The sequence below is a fragment of the Oryx dammah genome, unplaced genomic scaffold (assembly GCF_014754425.2).
Source record: "Oryx dammah isolate SB20612 unplaced genomic scaffold, SCBI_Odam_1.1 HiC_scaffold_11058, whole genome shotgun sequence".
NCBI lineage: Eukaryota > Metazoa > Chordata > Mammalia > Artiodactyla > Bovidae > Oryx > Oryx dammah.
In genome coordinates this window covers 623,472-643,712 of record NW_024080452.1, presented here as the reverse complement: position 1 = coordinate 643,712, position 20,241 = coordinate 623,472, and the positions used below count along the sequence as shown (strand labels likewise).

Below are 20,241 nucleotides of genomic sequence, written 5' to 3'. Positions count from 1 at the left end.
AGTGGCCACAGGACTGGAAAAGGTCAGTTTTCATTCCAATCCCTAAGAAAGGCAACGCCAAAGAATGGTCAAACTACCGCACAATTGCACTCATCTCACATGCTAGCAAAGTGATGCTCAAAATTCTCCAAGCCAGGCTTCAGCAATATGTGAACCGTGAACTTTCTGATGTTCAAGCTGGTTTTAGAAAAGGCAGAGGAACCAGAGATCAAATTGCCAACATCCACTGAATCATGGAGAAAGCAAGAGAGTTCCAGAAATACATCTATTTCTGCTTTATTGACTATGCCAAAGCCTTTGACTGTGTGGATAACAATAAACTGTGGAAAATTCTGAAAGAGATGGGAATACCACACCACCTGACCTGCCTCTTGAGAAACCTGTATGCAGGTCAGGAAGCAACAGTTAGAACTGGACATGGAACAACAGACTGGTTCCAAATAGGAAAAGGAGTACATCAAGGCTGTATATTGTCACCCTGCTTATTTAACTTCTATGCAGAGTACATCATGAGAAACCCTGGGCTGGAGGAAGCACAAGCTGGAATCAAGATTGCTGGGAGAAATATCAATAACCTCAGATATGCAGATGACACCACCCTTATGGCAGAAAGTGAAGAGGAACTAAAAAACCTCTTGATGAAAGTGAAAGTGGAGAGTGAAAAAGTTGGCTTAAAGCTCAACATTCAAAAAGCGAAGATCATGGCATCTGGTCCCATCAATTCATGGGAAATACATGGGGAAACAGTGGAAACAGTGTCAGACTTTATTTTGGGGAGCTCCAAAATCACTGCAGATGGTGATAGCAGCCATGAAATTAAAAGATGCTTACTCCTTGGAAGAAAAGTTATGAGCAGCCTAGATAGCATATCCAAAAGCCAACAAAGTTCCATCTAGTCTAGGCTATGGTTTTTCCTGTGGTCATGTATGGATGTGAGAGTTGGACTGTGAAGAAGGCTGAGCGCTGAAGAATTGATGCTTTTGAACTGTGGTGTGGGAGAAGACTCTTGAGAGTCCCTTGGACTGCAAGGAGATCCAACCAGTCCATTCTGAAGGACTGGACTGGGATTTCTTTGGAAGGAATGATGCTAAAGCTGAAACTCCAGTACTTTGGCCACCTCATGCGAAGAGTTGACTCATTGGAAAAGACTCTGATGCCTAGAGGGATTGAGGGCAGGAGGAGAAGGGAATGACAGGGGATGAGATGGCTGGATGGCATCACTGACTCAATGGACGTGAATCTGAGAGAACTCCTGGAGTTGGTGATGGACAGGGAACCCTGGTGTGCTGCAGTTTATGGGGTCGCAAAGAGCCGGACACAACTGAGCGACTGAACTGAACTGAAGACCTAAATTCAACAAACTCCTTTTCCATAAACACTTTCCTCATAAATAGGCTTCAGATAGCAATCCCACCCATGGCCTCAAGCTGCGGCCTACGTGCTCACCCTGGAACACTCTTTTGCAAAAGTCCTTGAGCAAATGTCAATGATTAACTTTATGAATTATTCTCTGAGCACAGCAACAGAAGGCTTTGTGCCTTCTTATGCTCCTCTCAAGAACAATAAGCACCTTAATATTCTTTTCAGTAAACTCAGCCAAGGAGAGGAAAAAACAAGTCAGAATCACAAGGCCTAACTCCTTCATCCTGTGTCCGTGCCTGCAGGACAAAGAGAGGGAGTTGGGGCCATGCCTCCATTTTGTCAGTAATGCCTAACGTGGCTCCAGACACAGGGGCCCATCTATCACCTACCTCAAAACTGGAACAAAGTCAGAAACGTAAGAATGTTCTGCATACCTCCCGGGGCTAGGGGTGGGGCCGAAACTTACTGGAATGTTGAAAGTATAGGCGCAATATTTGTTCTGAGGATAAGAGGAATATGTAAGGCTTTAATTCTGGTTATCTTCAGAAAACCTGAGCAAACTCTCAGGTCCTGCAGAAACCACTTACTATAAAAGGAGATATCATATTCAAAGAACACTCTTTAGAGTCCTGTAGATTTGCAATGTGCAGATGCAACACATCTAGAAAACACCATACTACTTTACCAGCACAAATAAAGATGAAACAGGCTCTAGAGATGGTTTCAACTGGATGCCAGAGTCTAGAGTTACAGCCATTCCCTCTCCTAGTTGGTCATGGGATGATTGACTGACACAAGACGTCAAATGATGTGTTTATTTGTATTATTTCTTTTCCAAGTAAATATTTGGCCTTGGGGCCATCATTCAAATATCCTTTCTCCTTCACGCATGTAAGCCAAATGTAAAATAATGAGTAAAGTCATTTTAGGAAATTCAAAAGCATTACTTTTAAAATGGTGTCTTTAAAAAGTGTGTGTGTTTTTACTTAGAATAAACTTCCTGAGGAACAGATTTTAGAGGCTCTATTTTTGTTTTATGGTTTAACTGTAATGTAACGAGGAGTAAAATATTAAAATAAAGTAAAATGACTTGGCTGGTTTAAATTAATGTTCTAAATTGAAAGTGTATTTAGTTTGGACTTTGCTACTTCAGATAAAGCCTAAACTGATGGGTGGCTCTGCTTCATCTATTTAAGATGGAACTGTCTAAGGAAACAACCTGGGAAAATTTACAATGTAGTAGAGAAGTAGAGAAGTGCTTATTATACAGAACAGCAAAGGTTATGCCTAAAGACTCCAAGAGTTGCTATGGGAACAACCCTGGATTTGGAGGGAAAGAAGCTGAAAGGAGTGCCAGGGAGGGCTCCCTACAAAGGCTGAGAGCATATGGAATTCGTTTGGATGGAGGTTTCTTCTACTGTTGTGGTTCAGTTCAGTTCAATTCAGTCACTCAGTCGTGTCCGACTCTTTGTGACCCCATGAATCACAACACGCCAGGCCTCCCTGTCCATCACCAACTCCCAGAGTTCACTCAGACTCACGTCCATCGAGTCAGGGATGTCATCAAGCCATTTCATCCTCTGTTGTCCCCTTCTCCTCCTGCCCCCAATCCCTCCCAGCATCAGAGTCTTTTCCAATGAGTCAACACTTCGCATGAGGTGGCCAAAGTACTGGAGTTTCAGCTTTAGCATCATTCCTTCCAAATAAATCCCAGGGTTGATCTCCCTCAGAATGGACTGGTTGGATCTCCTTGCAGTCCAAGGGACTCAAGAGTCTTCTCCAACACCACAGTTCAAAAGCATCAATTCTTTGGCGCTCAGCCTTCTTCACAGTCCAATTCTCACATCCATACATGACTACTGAAAAAACCATAGCCTTGACTAGACAGACCTTAGTTGACAAAGTAATGTCTCTGCTTTTGAATATGCTATCTAGGTTGCTCATAACTTTTCTTCCAAGGAGTAAGCGTCTTTTAATTTCATGGCTGCTATCACCATCTGCAGTGATTTTGGAGCCCAGAAAAATAAAGTCTGACATTGTTTCCACTGTTTCCCCATCTATTTCCCATGAAGTGATGGGACCGGATGCCATGATCTTCGTTTTCTGAATATTGAGCTTTAAGCCAACTTTTTCACTTTCCTCTTTCACTTTCATCAAGAAGCTTTTTAGCTCCTCCTCACTTTCTGCCATAAGGGTGGTGTCACCTGCATATCTGAGGTTATTGATATTTCTCCCAGCAATCTTGATTCCAGCTTGTGTTTCTTCCAGTCCAGTGTTTCTCATGATGTACTCTGCATATAAGTTAAATAAGCAGGGTGACAATATACAGCCTTGATGTACTCCTTTTCCTATTTGGAACCAGTCTGTTGTTCCATGTCCAGTTCTAACTGTTGCTTCCTGACCTGCATACAGATTTCTCAAGAGGCAGGTCATATAAGGGCTAAAAAAGCCCTTATCAAATGTACTAGTTGCTTTAAGTTGGAAAGGATAGTGGAGTTACTTGATTGAGGGTCCAAACAGATTGCCATAGGTTTCCTTCAAAGGGCCAATTGTAATGAGATAAAATGTCATCCCCACAAGAGCAAGGATTTTTATTTGTGGTATTTTCTCATGTATTGGTCCTCAGCAACCAGAAGTGACTGTGCTTGACATGGATTCAATTCAGTTCAGTTCAGTTCAGTTCAGTCACTCAGTCGTGTCCGACTCTTTGCGATCCCATGAATCACAGCATGCCAGGCCTCCCTGTCCATCACCATCTCCCGGAGAGAAAATGTAGGGATTGGTGTGCTGGAGTTAGCTCACACAGATCTCAAGAGTGGAAAGTTATATGTCTCACTTTCCCACTTTGAGTTCAGTGACTTCACTCTGGCTGTTTGAAATTGGTCATGGTGTCATGTGGGAGTATTTCCACCACAGAAGTCAATGTTTACCACAATTTGGAGTTTTATTTTTTTGTTTTGGGTTTTTTTTTTTTTAATCCAGTTTAGCAGAACACCACTGGTTTTAACTCATAAAAAGTTTGTAACATGAGGTGGTCTCCAACAAAGTGAATTCAATATTTGAATTGCTTTAAGGAAAAAGGATTCAGTTTGTTCTATATGGTCTCAAAGAGTGATGTGAGGGGCAGCAGGTAAACATTTCAGGAAGATAGTGTTCAATGTTGGGAAATCTCTGGGACTGAAAGTGTCCATTAGGGTGGGTGCCCACTTGGAAGGTTGTAGGGGTTGAATGACTCTTTACAAGGACCTTCAAATTTAGCAAATAAAAGTACAGGATACCTAGATAAATTTGATAAATAACCCTAACTACTAAATTCTTATCATTTTTTAAAGAAAGCTAAATCAAAGACATTAACAGTGCCCTGATTAAAGCCAGTAGAGGAAGCAGTACAAAACCATCAATAGGACATATATTGTGTGTACAGAATGCCTGACAAGGCTACTCCTTAGAGTATTTCCATCTATGAAATTCTATTTATTCCTATGAGTAGTGTTTTCACTAGTGCTAGTAGACCCAATTAACTTCATTGTCATATCAACTAGATTAATCAGAGCCTTTTCTGGGAAACTCATAGTAAGTCTAAGTTCCATATTATGTTACTTGAAAATAATAAAAAATTTTTTGAAAATGCTTAATTCCAAAATCTTACTAATATACTTGGACTCTCCTTACTAGCACTCTCCCAACTCCACCTCAACCTCCAACTCCTATCTGATAAGAAAGATTTACTGGTAGAAAGTTTTAGTTTCCCCTCATAAGCTTTGTCAAGCTGAGAATCTGTAGCACATAGACACATCTCCAAGATTCAGTCACGAGTTTCTTGCAGGCAGGGTCCATACCTTAATCCTCCTTGAACCATCAGTCAGTAAGCAATGTTTAGAACCTGGTGCCTTTAATCAACATTTGCTAATTGAATAAATGTTCCACCTTCCATACCTAGCCTGATTTCCGTATGTCTGGGCCTAGATGTCAATAGTCTGGATATCGGTTGTTCAGTAAAAAGGGGAGAGAAGCTATGAATGAGCCTTGAATGTAACTGCACTGTAAAGACACACTCATTGACTATATATTCATATATTTATACCACTGTGTCTGTGTCTTTAGCCTCTGTTTCCAGCATAGTCACCTTGGCATTCTCCTGTTTCCCCAATGCTATTTAGAGCCCTTGTTCAATGATATGCCTTCCAGCACCCCTCCTCCCCCAGAGATGAGACTGTGTGATCACCATACCGTTTTCTTATCCTTGTCATCATCATCAGTTTCTTAAGACATGTCTTATCATTCATTAATGACATTGGGAACGTGCATTGGTAAACCCCAGCTCACTCATCACTCCACTCCTGTCCTCAATCTAGGCAATTCTGACAGTCATAAAAATGGCCTTACCCATACCCTGCCCACCTCACCAATACACACGCCTAGGTCAAAACAACCACATAGTTTCTGCATTCTGATTTGCTGAATGGAGCTGAACGAAACCACCTGTCACCATTTCAAACTATGAACGTTGATATTTCTAGTCCAACCTCAGCTGTATCTTTCAATGCTACATGATAAATGTATTCATCCTTACTGGACTCTTTTCCTATTTTCTACAGGAAGGTCTTATTGATTTTATCAAACTTCTAATTCCATCTCTGCTTCTCTAATTCTCATGTGATGTCATAAAAATAACAAAATAATCCACTAAAAACTCTCTTATGTGCTCCTGTCACTGCCTCAAAATATCTCAGTAGCTTTAACCTGCCTTTCATACTGTCCTTCAGGAAAACATGTTCCTCCTTGAGCAACCTAACTCATCTCCTCAAATATATCATCTCACTCCTACAGTCCCCCTGGACCTCCATGAAACTCTTAGCTTCATTTTCTTCCTCTGCTCCAGCTCTGCTCCTTTTTGTATCAAGAGCACCATCAAGGACCTGCTCCATATCACTCTCTCCAATCCCAATTTTCTCAAACTAGTAATTTCCACCTATAACTCTATTTCCTTCACTCCCTCTCACTCCTGAACTATTTTGTAAAATTCTATTAGTCTTCCTTCATTTCTTTGTTGAAAGTCATTCATGCCTAATTCATGACTGTGGTTCAGATCATAAACATCTTATTGCAAAATTCAGACTTAAATTGAAGAAAGCAGGGAAAACACTAGACATTCAGATATGACCTAAATCAAATTCCTTATAACTATACAAAGGAAATGACAAAGAGATTCAAGGAATTATATCTGATAGAGTGCCTGAAGAAATATGAACATAGGTTTGTGACATTGTACAGGAGACAGTGATCAAGGCCATCCCCAAGAAAAATTAATGCAAACAGGCAAAATGGTTGTCTGAGGAAGCCTTACAAATAGCTGAGGAAAGAAGAGAAGCGAAAGGCAAAGGAGAAAAGGAAAGATATACCCATCTGAATGCAGAATTCCAAAGACTAGCAAGGAGAGATAAGAAAGCCTTCCTTAGTGGTCAATGAAAAGAATTAAAGGAAAACAAAAGAATGAGAAAGACTAGAGATCTCTTCAAGAAAATTAGAGATGCCAAGGGAACACTAAATACAAAGGTGGGCACAATAAAGGACAGAAATGGTATGGACCTAACAGAAGCAGAAGATATTAAGAAGAGGTGGCAAGAATACACAGAAGAACTATACAAAAAAGATCTTAATGACCTAGATAACATGAAGGTTTTATCACTCATATAGAGCCAGACATTCTGGAATGTGAAGTCAAGTGGGCCTTAGGAAGGATCACTACAAACAAAGCTAGTGGAGGTGATGGAATTCTGGCTGAGTTATTTCAAGTCCTAAAAGATGATGCTGTGAAAGTGTTGCACTCAATATGCCAGCCAATTTGGAAAACTCAGCAGTGGCCATAGGACTAGAAAAGGTCAGTTTTCATTCCAATCCCAAACAAAGGCAATATCAAAGAATGTTCAAACTACCACACAACTGCACTCATCTCACATGCTAGCAAAGTAATGCTCAAAATTCTCCAAGCCTGGCTTCAACAATACGTGAATCAAGAACTTCCAGATGTTCAAGCAGAAAAGAAAAGGCATAGGAACCAGAGATCAAGTTGCTAACATCTGTTGGATCATAGAAAAAGCAAGAGAATTCCAGAAAAACATCTACTTTCACTTTATTGACTATGCCAAAGCCTTTGACTGTGGATCACAACGAGATGTGGAAAATTCTTCAAGAGATGGGAATACCAGACCACCTGACCTGCCTCCTGAGAAATCTGTATGCAGGTCAAAAAGCAACAGTTAGAACTGGACATGGAACAACAGACTGGTTCCAAATAGGAAAAGGAGTACATCAAGGCTGTATATTGTCACCCTGCTTATTTAACTTACAAGCAGAGTACATCATGCAAAATGCTAGGTTGGATGAAGCTGGAATCAAGATTGCCAGGAGAAATATCAATAACCTCAGATACACAGATGACACCACCCTTATGGCAGAAAGCAAAGAACTAAAGATCTTCTTGATGAAAGTGAAAGAGGGAAGTGAAAAAGAAGGCTTAAAATTCAGCATTCAAACAACTAAGATCATGGCATCTGGTCCCATCACTTCATGGCAAATAGACGGGGAAACAATGGAAACAGTGAGAGACTTTATTTTCTAGGGCTCCAAAATCACTGCAGATGGTGAGTGCAGCCATGAAATTAAAAGATGCTTGCTCCTTGGAAGAAAAGTTATGACCAACCTGACAGCATATCAAAGAGCAGAGACATTACTTTGCCAACAAAGGTCTATCTAGTCAAGGCTATGGTTTTTCCAGTAGTCATGTATAGATGTGAGAGTTGGACCATTAAGAAAGCTGAGTGCCAAAGAATTGATGCTTTTAAACTATGCTGTTGGAGAAGATTCTTGAGAGTCCCTTGGACTGCAAGGAGATCCAGCCAGTCCATCCTAAAGGAGATCAGTTCTGGGTTTTCCTTGGAAGGACTGATGCTGAAGCTGAAACTCCAATACTTTGGCCACCTGATGTGAAGAACTGACTCCTTGGAAAAGACCCTGATGTTGGGAAAGATTGAAGGCAGCAGGAGAAGGGGACGACAGAGAATGAGATGATTGGATGGCATCACTGGCTTGATGGACATTAGTTTGAGCAAGCTTCAGGAGTTGGTGATGGACAAGGAAGCCTGGCGGGCTGCAGTCCATGGGGTTGCAAAGAGTTGGACACAGCTGAGTGACTGAACTGAATGAACTCATGCCTAATTCAGTGGTCTCTTTTTGAAACTTTTCCTATCAGAATCACATATCTCCATTTTACAGGCTAAAAATTCAAACCTCAGAAAGGAATATGCCATGAGTAGTAGGGTTCAAGCCTAAAGTACTCTCCAACATCATATTTCTACTATATCTCTTCCCTTTCCTTGCACACTCTCTAGTGAACTATTCTCTTTGGACAAATACCCCAAAATAGCATTGATGGGTCAAAGTTTATGAACATTAAGCAAATAATAGATATTTATTCAGTACCTATTAGGTACTTGATATGTGCCTAGGTAGCAGTCAGTAAGTTTGCTAAGGAAACAACAGCAAGACCAGAGAATTTTTCCCTATGTGTCTTGTAAACTTTGACATGGATGTGGGGAGGCAGGCAAGGAGGACAAAGAGAGGAGAATTCAACAATCTCGAACAATTAAGCATGGTGAGTACTGTAATGAAGAACACACAAGTAACTATAAAAACATATAGCAGAGGCAATTATCTGAAGTCTAAGTTATCAGAGAAATCTTTTCCAAGGGAGAGATGTTTAAACAAAAATCTGAAGGAAACAAGGAATTAACCAAATGAATGGAGAAGAGGAGGAAAGAGAATGTTATAGATGAACAGGGAAAATGTATAAAGGCCAAGAAGGTTAGGATTAGGAGCATTTTAGGAATTGAAAAAGTGTGTCTGGTGAGAGTACAATCTTTTCAATCTTCACATGCTGGAGAAGCAGGCATTAAGTGTCTTGTAGGTCAAGTTAACTAACTCTGATCATTAAAGTGTTTTATCCAGAAGACAGATGATGTGACCAGCCTCTTGCTTTAGACAGATCTCTTTGGTTCCAGTGGGGAAAGTAGATTTAAGAAAAGTGGTTCTGAGAGGAGAAGAACAGTTGGGAGGCTGTTGAAATAATACTCCCCCCACCCCCACAAAAAACAAAAAACTAGTACATGTGAATGAGAAAAGCAAAAATATTCAAAGGCAGAAAAGAAGTAGAGTAGACAGGACTTGGGGATTTATGGCACCAGAAAGAAGTTTTTGATAACACACTGCCAGAATAGTTCTCAAAAGGAGATCAGTCCTGGGTGTTCATTGGGAGGACTGACGCTGAAGCTGAAACTCCAATACTTTGGCTGGCCACCTCATGCGAAGAGTTGACTCATTGGAAAAGACCTTGATGCTGGGAGGGATTGGGGGCAGGAGGAGAAGGGGATAACAGAGGATGAGGTGGCTGGATGGCATCACCAACTAGATGGACATGAATTTGGGTAAACTTTGGGAGTTGATGATGGACAGGGAGGCCTGGCATGCTGTGATTCATGGGGTGGCAAAGAGTCGGGCAGGACTGAGTGACTGAACTGAACTGAACTAAGTACCAATTCACACTGCCTTCAGCAGCTTTCATGTGTCCCCATTTAGTAGGACATATTGTCAGTCATTACCGGCACTAGACCTCTTTGCAGGAAGATATAAGTAACCACTGTCTTTTCTCAGATTCTAGAACATTACTCTATCAAACTCACAAAATCCTTTACAGTACAAAGGAATGTATACTTTGAAAAATAAACATGAGGGAGAAGGGAAGCAAGAGAGAGAAAAAACCTCTCCTTAGTCTTCTCTTTGTTCTCAGACTTTTTGTTGAGTTTCTACTGGATTGGTAGCTTCCACCAACACCCGAAATGATGGTGTTCAGGGATCTGTCCCTGTTTTCCTCTTTCCACAGTCACCATGAACCAGAGTTACTGAAGACTCTATCTTCTTCTACCGTCCTTATTTTCATATCTATATATAGATTTTTAGACCTGTTTTTTTTTTCCAGTTGCCTACTGATCATCTCTACCAGGATAATAACCCACCTCAATCATACATTTGAAACAAATTTTATTATCTCCTCTACTCCAAATGGATCCTTTCCAGTGTGCTTTCAGTCTCACTTTGCAGCCTAATTATCTTATTTATCAAACCTAGAACTCATGGGATGGCCTAGACCACAATGTCCACTTTACCAGGATATTTAGTCCATCATAGAGTCTGTCAATTCTTCTTTAGAAGTATCTCTTGAATTCCCTCATCTGCATTGTCAGGGCTACACTTCCAGTGCTGTATCCAATGCTCAGTATCTTATCAAAGGCATTTTAATAGCTATCAGGCTGAGAATATCTCCACCATCTTCCTTTTTCCAGTTTTTCTTTTTTTTTTTTTTTAAAGACAAATTAGGCAATGTCACTTCAATGTGTAATAATTGCTGATAATTTCCATTTGCCCCATGACAAACTAGAACTAGTAAAACCTGAGCCTCAGCCTACATATCAGGCCTCAACTCACCACAGCCTAGATTCCAGTCACATGCAACCACTATTTCCCAAAGACACTCTCATGCAGTTCTTTATGTCTCATGACAAAATTCTATTTATCTCAAAGTCCAAGTCAAATCTTATCATTTTTTCAGAAGACTTTCCAAATTCTATCTCTTCCAAGTAGAACACTTCGTGATAATCTCAACTTTCTCTCTGTTCAAATGGCATTATCTTTACACCTCTATTTTACTACTACGCAATCTCATGATTATCTAGTTCTCTCATTAGATATTGATCTCCTCAAGAGCAAGGATGTTGGAACCCCAGAACCCAACACACAGCTGGACTGGCATTTGGTGTGTACTCGCTGCGTATCTAGGAAGGAACAAAGGAAGGGGAAAGACTGGGAAAATGTATGACAACATGGCCAAAAAAATTGAAAATAAATTTCTAAATACAGAAAGTGAGTCATGGACATTAATTTTAAAGAACTGTTAGCCTCTGCCTTCTTCCCTCGTTTTCATTTAGTCCTTTCCTTTCTTCTTCAATTTGGTTTAGTTTCCTCCAACTTTAACTCCATCTGCAGTGCTAATGGCACTGGTCCACCAAGATTTAATTTGATTAATATTCACTTTCTTATGATACTAAGAGGCATTCTGACACTGTGAGAAAAAATACTGAAATAAGAGTTGAGAAGATATATGAGTTCTAGATCATTAATTCCTTTAATAAATATTAATTGAGTAATTTATTTTTATTGAAGGATAATTGCTTTATAGAATTTTGTTGTTTTCTGTCCAACCTCAACATGAGTCAGCCATAGGTATAAAAAAAATTAATTAAAAAAATGTTTATTGAGCTCCTGCTATGTGACAGATACTGTTCTAAGTGTTTGGGATACATTCATGAACAAAAAAGACAAAGGTTCTTGACCTTATGATGCATACATTCTGTTAGAAGGAAAGAGAGATGGATAATGAATAATAAACATAGTAAATAAGTACTTCGGAAGGTGAGGATAACAAGTGACAAGTGGGGATGGGTGTGGGGAGAAGGCATATAGGTTGCATTTTTAAACAGAAAGTCTTCATTGAGAAGATAAGATCTGAGCAAGGAAAGTGATGGAATTACCTGGTACAGGGATTTGTGAGAAGAGTGTCTTCAGTTCGGTTCACTCACTTAGTCGTGTCCAACTCCTTGAGACCCCATGAACAGCAGCATGCCAGGCCTCCTTGTCCATCATCAGCTCCCGAAGTTTATCCAAACTCGTGTCAACGAGTTGGTGATGTCATCCAACCATCTCATCCTCTGTCGTTCCCTTATCCTCCTGCCTTCAATCTTTCCCAACATCAGGGTCTTCTCAAATGGGTCAGCTCTTCACATCAGGTGGCCAAAGTATTGGAGTTTCAGCTTCAACATCAGTCCTTCCAATGAACACCCAGGACTGATCTCCTTTAGGATGGACTGGTTGGATCTCCTTGCAGTCCAAGGGACTCTCAAGAGTCTTCTCCAACACCACAGTTCAAAAGCATCAATTCTTCGGCACTCAGCTTTCTTTACAGTCTAACTCTCACATCCATGCATGACCACAGGAAAAACCATAGACTTGACTAGATGGACCTTTGTTGGCAAAGTAATGTCTCTGCTTTTGAATATGCTGTCTAGATTGGTCATAACTTTCCTTCCAAGTAGTAAGCATTTTTAATTTCATGGCTGCAATCACCATCTGCAATGATTTTGGAGCCCAGAAAAATAAAGTCAGCCACTATTTTCACTGTTTCCCCATCTATTTCCCATGAAGTGATGGGACCAGATGCCATGATCTTAGTTTTCTGAATGTTGAGATTTAAAGCAACTTTTTCTCTTTCCTCTTTTACTTTCATCGAGAAGCTCTTTAGTTCTTCTTCACTTTCAGCCATAAAGGTGGTGTCATCTGCATATCTGAGGTTATTGATATTTCTCCTGGCAATCTTGATTCCAGCTTGTGCTTCCTTCAGCCCAGTGTTTCTCATGATGTACTCTGCATATAAGTTAAATAAGCAGGGTGACAATATACAGCCTTGAGGTACTCCTTTTCCTATTTAAAACCAGTCTGTTGTTCTATGTCCAGTTCTAAATGTTGCTTCCTGACCTGCATACAGGTTTCTCAAGAGGCAGGTCAGGTGGTCTGGTATTCCCATCTCTTTCAGAATTTTCCATTGTTTATTGTGATCCACACAGGCAAAGACTTTGGCATAGTCAGTAAAGCAGAAATAGATGTTTTTCTGGGACTCTCTTGCTTTTTCTATGATCCAGCGAATGTTGGCAATTTGATTTCTGGTTCCTCTGCCTTTTCTAAAACCAGCTTGAACATCTGGAAATTTATGGTTCATGTATTGCTGAAGCCTGGCTTGGAGAATTTTGAGCATCATTTTACTAGCATGTGAGATGAGTGCAATTGTGTGGTAGTTTGAGCATTCTTTGGCATTGCCTTTCTTTGGGATTGGAATGGAAACTGACCTTTTCCAGAGAAGAGTGTCTGCTGCTGCTAAGTCGCTTCAGTTGAGTCCAACTCTGTGCAACCCCAAGGATGGCAGCCCACCAGGCTCCCCCGTCCCTGGGATTCTCCAGGCAAGAACACTGGAGTGGGTTGCCATTTCCTTCTCCAATGCATGAAAGTAAAAGTCAAGTTGCTCAGTCATGTCCAACTCTTAGCGACCCTATGGACTGCAGCCCACCAGGCTCCTCCATCCATGGGATTTTCCAGCCAAGAATACTGGAGTGGGGTGTCATTTCCATCTCCAAGAAGAGTGTCTAGGAAATGCTAAAACTATAGCAAAGGAGGTAAAGGGGAGAATGCCAGGAATATTTAAGCAACAAAAAGGCATGTGTGACCAAAAGAGAGTAAGTAAAGGAAGAGTGTAGGAGTGAAAATCCAAGAGGCTAATATAGAGCCTTGTAAACTATTATCATCAGGATTTTGACTTTCATTCTGAGTGAGATAAGCATTCTTTGCAGACTGTAAGTAGTGGAGTGGCATGATTTGACTTGAAGCCATTTGGCTTCTGTGTTAGAAACAGATTTGCGGGTGAAAAAGGATAGAAGCTAGAAAGAAGTTAGAGGTACTTATCCCACAAAAATTTTGGTGGTTCAAAACAGAATGGTGGCTGAGAAAGGGAGAGATCACTGGTTTGCGGATAGACTTGTTGGTAGGACAACAGGATTTCCTGACATATTCAGTATAGGATGTGAGAGAAAGGGAGGAGTCAAGGGAGACTCCAAGATTTGGGGACTGAGACTTTAGAAGTAGGAAATTTTCATTGACTGAGGTGGGGAGGGCTGTGGGAACAACATACTTAGTGAGGGAGATCATGGGGAGTGTGGAGACTAGCAGTCCAGTTTTGGACTTGTTGAGACTGAAAGGACTATTAGATGGCCCAGTTAATGTGTTGAATACACAGTTGGATATATAAACCTTGAATTTGGGGAAGATTAAAATTTGGAAGTCAATAGTGAATCAGTCAGTCAGTTCACTCTCTTAGTCGTGTCTGACTCTTCACGATCCCATGACTGTAGCATGCCAGGCCTCCCTGTCCATCACCAACTCCCAGAACTAGCTCAAATTCCTGTCTGTTGAGCTGGTGATGCCATCCAACCATCTCATTCTCTGTCATCCCCTTCTCCTCCCGCCTTCAGTCTTTCCCAGCATCAGGGTCTTTTCAAATGAGTCAGCTCTTCGCATCAGGTGGCCAAAGTATTGGAGTTTCAGCTTCAGCATCAGTCCTTCCAACAAATATTCAGGACTGATTTCCTTTAGGATTGACTGGTGGGATCTCCTTGCAGTCCAAGGGACTCTCAAGAGTCTTCTCCAACACCACACTTCAAAAGCATCAATTCTCTGGTGGTCCAACTCTCACATCCATACATGACTACAGGAAAAATCAAAGCTTTGACTAGATGAACCGTTGTCGGCAAAGTTATGTCTCTGCTTTTTAGAGAATTAATGAATAGATGGTTTTAAACCCATAAGACTGATAAGACGCCATGCATTTCAATCCAAATGCAATTACCTGCTTACCTTAATCTCTCTGCTTCTCATTTCCTTCATCTCTGCAATGATAGGGTTAGATTAAAGAAGAGATTTTCAGCTGTGTTCCATGGAGCACTAATGTTCTGTGGACAGGACTACTAGGATATGAGAGATGTTTGCTCTCCTATTACCTAAGCCAACAAGCAATCTCATACTTTTACAATGAAAATCAGATATACATTTGGAGATGGCACAAGGTGATTTTTATAATATATATATACTATCATGGACTAGAGTATTGTTGGCTGAGAAGATAGCTTTCCAGATGAAATAATGAACAGCATCTCATGAAAAAAAAAAAAAACTACGTATATCTGCTTCATGACTGGTCAGCTATCAAAGGGACATGTGTAAATAAGTGTACAAAATAACAATAGCATCAGTTCAGTTCAGTCGCTCAGTCATGTCCAACTCTTTGCAACCTTATAAACTGCAGCACGCCAGGCCTCCCTGTCCATCACCAACTCCCAGAGCCTAACCAAACTCATGTCCATTGAGTCGGTGATGCCATCCAACCATCTCACCCTCTATCACTCCCTTCTCCTCCTGCCCTCAATCTTCCCCCCCCCCCCAGTACCAGTCTTTTCAAATGAGTCAGCTCTTTGCATCAGGTGGCCAAAGGATTGGAGTTTCAGCTTCAGCAACAGTCCTTCCAATGAACACTCAGGACAGATCTCCTTTAGGATGGACTGGTTGGATCTCCTTGCAGTCCAAGGGACTCTCAAGAGACTTCTCCAACACCACCATTCAAAAGCATCAATTCTTCCGTGCTCAGCTTTCTTAATGGTCCAACTCTCACATCCATACATGACCACTGGAAAAACCATAGCCTTGACTAGACGGACCTTTGTTGACAAAGTAATGTCTCTGGTTTGAATATGCTGTCTAGATTGGTCCTAACTTTCCTTCCAAGGAGTAAGCGTCTTTTAACTTCATGGCTGCAGTCACCATCTGCAGTGATTTAGTTATCCTAAAAATGCTTACCATACTGAGTATGTGCTCAAGGTTTCCTCTTTAAAAGATATTTACTGAAAATCAAATTCAGAGAGCAAAAGTTGATATTCTATTTCTTTTAGGCCCAATTAATGATCACAGTTGAGTATTCAGAATGCCTTTGACCCTGACACCATGAACAACTAATTTTAACTGTAGAAAAATGTGCAAAAAATGCATGAAGTTATTGCTGAAGGAGAACTTTGGAAATAATTCAGAGTCAATTACCCTCACTTTATCGTGGAGGAATATGTGTGTGCTCAGTCACTCAGCTGTGTCCAACTGTTTGTGACTCCATGGACTGTAGCCCACCAGAACTGAGGCCCAAATGTCAAAGGTCATACTGGAACTGGAACATAGGTCATTTCCTGACTCTTAGTCTGGTGCTTTTTTCATCTTACTATGCTATATGAAATATACTATTTCATGGCTGCTTTAGAAATGTCACTGACATTTTAAATGAAGGCAGAAACCAACACTGATGTGTAATCTTCCTGTTTTCCTGATACATTAATTTTATGATCTTAATGTTTTCCCAATCCTTTATTTTACACTAATGTTCTTCCTATTTTCTCACAGTTCTAAGGATCATCCTTGCCATCATCTTTTGCCTGGTGTCTGGTATCCTGATGGTGCTGCTGTTTATCCTCATCCGCCATGGGCCCTGCTGGCAGAGAGACTCTTATGGAAACCTATGAACAGATGGCTGAATAAGGGCAGGCATGCCAGGCCAAACCCTGTGATGCAGAATTCAAAGGACAGTCTTCCGCCTTGTGGGCATTGTGCTGCCCTTTGAATTTGCCTAGAGAAGGGTCTGAATTCACAGCAACCCAGGGACAGCTACCCAATGCATTGATGAATGAACACCCAGATTACTTAGGTCTTCGCATTGTTGTACTCATCCTGGTACAGGCTTCTCATTCAGCTAGAAGGAAATTCTGCAACAGATAATTGTGTTCTCTGGCACCAATGTCCAGAGGAAAATAAGAAGTGAAAATCAGCATTCTGCCTCCAAAGAGCAAAAAATTACAAGGGATGACAAAGACACATATTAAAGATTTGATAATGGGAAAAATTAGACTAGAAATAGTATCATATAGGGCTTCCCTGATAGCTCAGTTGGTCAAGAATCCACCGGTAATGCAGGAGACTGAGGTTTGATTCCTGGGCCGTGAAGATCCACTGGAGAAGGGACAGGCTACCCACTCCAGTATTCTTGGGCTTCCCTTGTGGCTCAGCTGGTAAAGAATCTGCCTGCAATGCAGGAGACCTGGGTTTGATTCCTGGGTTGGGAAGATCCCCTGGAGAAGGGAAAGGCTACCCACTCCAGTATTCTGGCCTGGAGAATTCTATGGACTGTATAGTCCATGGGATTGCAAAGAGCTGGACACAAATGAGTGACTTTCACTTTCACTTTTTCAGGAGGATTCTTAAAAAATAAGACTCAATCAGAAGGTATAAAAATTTCTTCTTTAACTCTTAAGTAGGTTTGCACACTCCTGGAAAGAAAACCCCACAGTGTTTGATAACTGACAGATTTCTCTGTGTGTGTCTGCCTATTCATACACTTATACACTCATATCTACAGTGAAGATGTTTTAGGTGTTTCATTCTCAGAAACTATAATAGCAACTACTTTAGCTGTTGATAATGTAGCTCATCATTTTCCTCACAATTTGTATAATGGGAAAAAACTAGAACATTCCAATAGCCATGGTTCTTTTTTTTGTTTTTACCTCCACTATTATAGCTAGATATTATTTGTAGTTCTGATGTCCTTATTTCATTTCAAAAGTAAGAGATTTTATTTTGATAAGGACTACTCATGGTTATGATGAAATAATAATGTATTTTAATTTTAATTGCTACAAATATATCTGAATTTCTCAAATGATGAGATTGAAAGGAAAATGCACAGTAGGATGATAACCCACTTTCTCAGCTCTGCACTGGCTTTAGGCCATCAACTTGGAACAAGTTCTTTTAAATATCTTAAACATTGGTTTCATAATCTAAAACTGAAGAGTCTAAACTAAATGAACGTAGAAGTCACTTCTAGTTCTCATGTTCTATATATAATTTTTTTTCTCATTTTATGCTATGCATTGATCATTGCCCAAGCAAGCACTTTTATAAATGGTACTATTGTACTAAGCCTGAAATTTATTCTAAACAACTTTATTTTGTGCTGAGCCTCCTATCATGGGAAATTCAGTCTCATTCATTGGTAGGGTTCTTCACTTCCTCAGGTACTACTTAAGGTCCCAGAATGTACCTAGTGGGATAGAAACCCCACTCATAACCCATCCCAACTCATTGTCTCAGGAGTATTTCTTTCTCCTTGAATCCCACAAATTTCACCTACTAAAATTCAAGCACTTACCCCTCTCAGTCCCACTTTCTACATAATTCTCACTAAGCCAAGACTATCACAAACAAAAGTTTTAGAAGGAGTTGTCATTTCTTGCCTCATATCCACTGCTTCCTGCAGCAATGCAAAGGGCTCAAAGACAAAGAACTGCAAGATCTGGCTACATTCTCAGCTTGTGAAAGGGAAAAATATCCATAGACAACCCAAAACATACTACTTGACACTGCACTGCCTTTCAGAGAGATGAGATCCAGCTCCACCGACCAGAACACAGGCATAAGTCCCCCCAGCCAGAAAACCATCAGAGGACACAAACTCCTTTTCCTGTAGAAAACTAGGCTTGTGAAAGTATGCAGCATTGATACTTCTGCAAAACATAAGCAAGAAAATGGCAGAATATATTATGAGAGGGCACTGCGACTTATGGAAAGAATTTTCTCAGCCCTGGCAGCTCTGAACTAAATCAGAACCCTGCTTATGCAGCAGGAAGGTTACAAAGCAGTAAACATCTTTCTTCTCTGAATAGGCTAGCTTATAAAGAAAGTAATTGTATCGAGCAGATAACAACGTGGAACACAGTGGGAAGAGAAGAGAGTCTGGAGCAGAACAGAGTTGGAACTGAAGAGCTGGGAGAAGAAAAATTATTTATTTTTAAGGATTTTGTTTATAAGCATTTACTCAGACATGAACCATGTTCTAGGTCTTAATACTTCCTAATGCCAGAAAAGGATGGAAAAGGGAGAAAATACCTCCCCTTTTTGCAATAGAAATGTCATCAAAAGGTATTGGTTTATTTTCTTTGTTCCTTTTATCAGCAAAGCTAGAGTGTTGCTGTTATTTGCTGGCTTGACAGAAATGGAATCAAAACTTTTACTGAATAGCCAGCCTTCTGTTCTTCAGCCAAATACTGAATCAACAGACCAGCTTTTGCAATAGCTTGGTTTAATGATCCTAGACAGTTACTGTTCATGTCAGTACTGGGTCACAAAAAGGAAAGAGGGAGAATAGAAAGCAGCATTAGGAGAGAAATGAAATTTGCACTTTGAAGGTTATTTGGGTTAATATCAAATCAGTTCCTCCAGGAGGTAGGACTGAAATTATTAAGCTTCCTACTTCATATCTTTTGTAGTTATTTCATGTGTTGTAAAAATTAATAGTTTGTAAAATCTCTATCCTTATTTAACAGAGTGCATTCAACTATTCTCAATAAATCATTTTATGATCTTCATAACTTCTTTGGACATTTTGATTTATTGATACTTAAAATTTTAAGTGACTCTACCTATCAAACATAGCAAGGTTTTGATGTAAAATCAAGTAAGTGTTAGCTGCTCAGTTGCGTCTGACTCTTTGTGACCCACCAGGCTCCTCAGTCCATGGAATTCTCCAGGAAAAATCAATAGAGTGGGTAACCATTCTTTTCTCTAGGGGATCCTCCCAACCCAGGGATCAAACCCTGGTCTCCTGAATTTCAGGCAGTTAAGTAGCCTCCAGAGGCTTGTTAGGATCCAGGGCTGCTGCATGGTTCACTCTGGCCCCTCAGTGGCAGAGCTGAAATTCAGCCCTCATAGTCCAAGTTGCTAGAGGCTTGAGTGATCCCCAAGGTGGCACGTTAACACTGATGATTTTTGAAAATGATTTGCATTCTGAGCTAGAGGGAATCAGACTTTCTTTGGAGACACTTAAGTCACCACTCCCTGCCATCTGGTTTATGTTACTAAATTCCCCATCTTCCAGGAAACTTGCAGTAGATGTTCAAGACAACAGTCACGAAAAGACAACAGCAAGGAATGGTTGGGTGCCCTTTTCTACAAAAACTACTCTAGTAATCTGAAACTGCATAACTGAAATGCCTCAAGTCAATGAGGACTCTTACAAGCAACGTTTTTTTTGTTGTTGTTCAGTCACTCAGTCGTGTCTGACTCTTTGAGACT

At 40.5% G+C, this 20,241-nt stretch overlaps 1 protein-coding gene across 2 annotated transcripts in view; it reads left to right on the top strand.

The window, feature by feature from the left end:
* The window catches only part of LOC120860379 (prostatic acid phosphatase), a 60,552-nt gene extending 41,014 nt beyond the window's left edge, over window positions 1-19,538 (top strand). Inside the window, exon 10 of one of the 2 annotated variants that reach the window (XM_040236181.1) lies at window positions 16,516-19,538. In XM_040236181.1, coding sequence (XP_040092115.1) covers window positions 16,516-16,732 — 217 coding nt within the window. In that variant the 3' untranslated portion in view covers window positions 16,733-19,538. The remainder of the gene's footprint in view (window positions 1-16,515) is intronic. The other variant, XM_040236180.1, reaches the window with a different exon arrangement.
* Window positions 19,539-20,241: the final 703 nt, after the last annotated feature.